Here is a 2,249-nt window from a genome sequence, read left to right on the forward strand (position 1 = left end):
TATTTCTGAGGGAGGGGCTTCATAAAAGAAGGAAATGATCAGCACGTTTCTCAGAGAAGGGACAGAGCGGTGTGGAATAAAGGTTAATTATGTGAAAAAAATAATGCGTTTTTAAAAAAACAAAGCATTTACACATGTTAGACTGCACCCCATAAACACAATCAAGCCTAGAAAAAAAAACAGTGAACCACCCCTTTAAGAACTTCACTGCCTGTGATATAAAAGATTTTTTCCCCCTATTTTTAAAAAACACGGTATTCTAAATCTTCTACCTGAAGGTAAAAGCTCAAATAAATTAGTACTGATACATATTTACATGCATAAGCGACACAAAGGAAAACACCTCTTAAAAGATTACATTTACCAACCTCATTTTTGGCACCATCTTCTTGCTGTTTGTCTTTCAGCTTAGCCAACTGACACAAAGATTTGATGGCCTCTTTAAAACCAGAACAGTAATATAAGACCTGAAATTTGTAAGAAGGGCAAAACTTTTAAACCTATTAAAAAATTAATAGGATCCAAACTACTGTAATGTTTTGTGTGCGTGTATATATATATATATATATATATATATATATATATGCTGTTTGATATTCCAGTATTTTTATGGATTATAGAACGATAAAAAGGCATATCCAAAATCCCCTCTGTAAAAACCTTTATGTAAACAAAATTAAATGTAACAATTTTGAACAGATTTATGTTCTGGATATGAATGTAAATGAGTGCATATTTAATCAGATATAGGATAATTTACATATTTGAACATAACATTTCAGAAAACCTGTAATGCAAAACAACTATGATTCATTCATTATGATTTTATATATTGGTTAAAATTTCACCCTATTCACTTGTGGTGTCCTGCCTTAAGAACAGAGTGTCATGAACAATACATGAACAGTAGGGAAGCTGAACAGTAATACCTGAAGGATGCTGTTCAGATAGCAGGTGTTCCCCAAATTGTTAAGCCCAACGAAGGGGACCAGGCTCTCACGCTTTTCACAAGTAAGAGGAGATGATGGGCAAGGCACTGGCACAACCTGGCCATGACTTAAGGGGGAAAAGTGAAAACAATTAGGGAAAAAAATGTGTATTTTCAAATATAAGCTGTATTTGATAGCCCAATAACAACATTCCATACTTAGTCTCTTCTGGTTCTGCGGTACTGTTGTCCTCTGCCGGGGCCTCTGAGAAGTCCAGGGCTCGTTTGGTGTCCTTCTTCTGGAAGAATTTTAGAGAGAGTTTGCTCTTCTTCACAGGACTGCCAACTGCAGCCACCACTCCACCTTCACTATGCAGCACGGGCATTTTGACTATTCACTATAGAAGATGAAAGAAAACCCAAAGCAAACGTCAAAAAACGAAACAAACTCAATCAAAACATTCACGATCAGCTACGTACCGCGTGAAAGCCTTAAGCTCAGTTTGCCCTAGAAAGTAATAGAAGCGTTTTCTGCTACGAATATGACTTTAACTACCAACCTTTCATTTATATATAATCGCTTAATGTTAAATATTCGCGTCATATGATCTCGAGACTCTTAGTTTGATCATTTTTTTTATTCATATGCATGAAGGCACATATATAGCAGTGTGGCTAACTGAGTAGCCGCCCAGCCCACACAACACGCGCGTTTATTTTCAGCAAGAGTACTTCAGAGTCACGTAATAAAACTAGTCTACATTTAATGGTCTTACCTAACGAGTCTTATAATGCGCGCGTTACATTTTCGCAAAATACAATCCCAAGTACGCAGTTTCGTTTTGAATACACACAAACTTGACAACCGCGTCTGCCACAGAACTTGGCGCTTTTTCCACGACTGAGATTCCTCCGCTACTGCCTGAACAAAAGGAGGTAGTAGAATAAACTGTGTGAAATTAAAGAAGGAGCACTGCCGCGAACTGTATGATTAAATGCGTATTTTTTTAGTTTAAGAACATATTGTTTTTTCAAAACTATGAATAAAAATGAATATATTACTGCTGGCATAATTTTGGACAACTACGTCCTCTGACATTTTAAACCGATCTGAGATCAGTAAAGTGTGGGTTTGTAACCTCCTTGCGAATAGAAGGCTGAATCTGGATCAGCGTAAAATAAGGAGCTTCACAGGAAACCGTCTCGTCTGGACAACGGGAAGCACAGATGGTCATTTTCTTATAAATAAATCGATTCTTTTGTTTAAATATTTTAAAGTGCAGATTATTTTTTTAAAAATCATTCTAACTGCATGTCTTTA

The 2,249-nt window shown here is 36.3% G+C and overlaps 1 protein-coding gene across 2 annotated transcripts in view; it reads right to left on the reverse strand.

Annotated features, from left to right (window-relative positions):
* LOC107717136 (ubiquitin carboxyl-terminal hydrolase 1) overlaps positions 1–1,826 on the reverse strand; it is a 7,641-nt gene extending 5,815 nt beyond the window's left edge. Inside the window, exons 1-4 of one of the 2 annotated variants that reach the window (XM_016523802.1) lie at positions 1,705–1,826; positions 1,148–1,326; positions 930–1,056; positions 369–467 (exon numbers count right to left, since the gene is read on the reverse strand). In XM_016523802.1, coding sequence (XP_016379288.1) covers positions 369–467; positions 930–1,056; positions 1,148–1,314 — 393 coding nt within the window. In that variant the 5' untranslated portion in view covers positions 1,315–1,326; positions 1,705–1,826. Of the gene's footprint in view, positions 1–368; positions 468–929; positions 1,057–1,147; positions 1,327–1,408; positions 1,681–1,704 lie in introns of those variants that run through there. The other variant, XM_016523803.1, reaches the window with a different exon arrangement.
* Between the last annotated feature and the right edge of the window lie 423 nt (positions 1,827–2,249).

Source organism: Sinocyclocheilus rhinocerous, unplaced genomic scaffold (assembly GCF_001515625.1).
Source record: "Sinocyclocheilus rhinocerous isolate Xijiao unplaced genomic scaffold, SAMN03320098_v1.1 scaffold690, whole genome shotgun sequence".
Taxonomy (NCBI): domain Eukaryota; kingdom Metazoa; phylum Chordata; class Actinopteri; order Cypriniformes; family Cyprinidae; genus Sinocyclocheilus; species Sinocyclocheilus rhinocerous.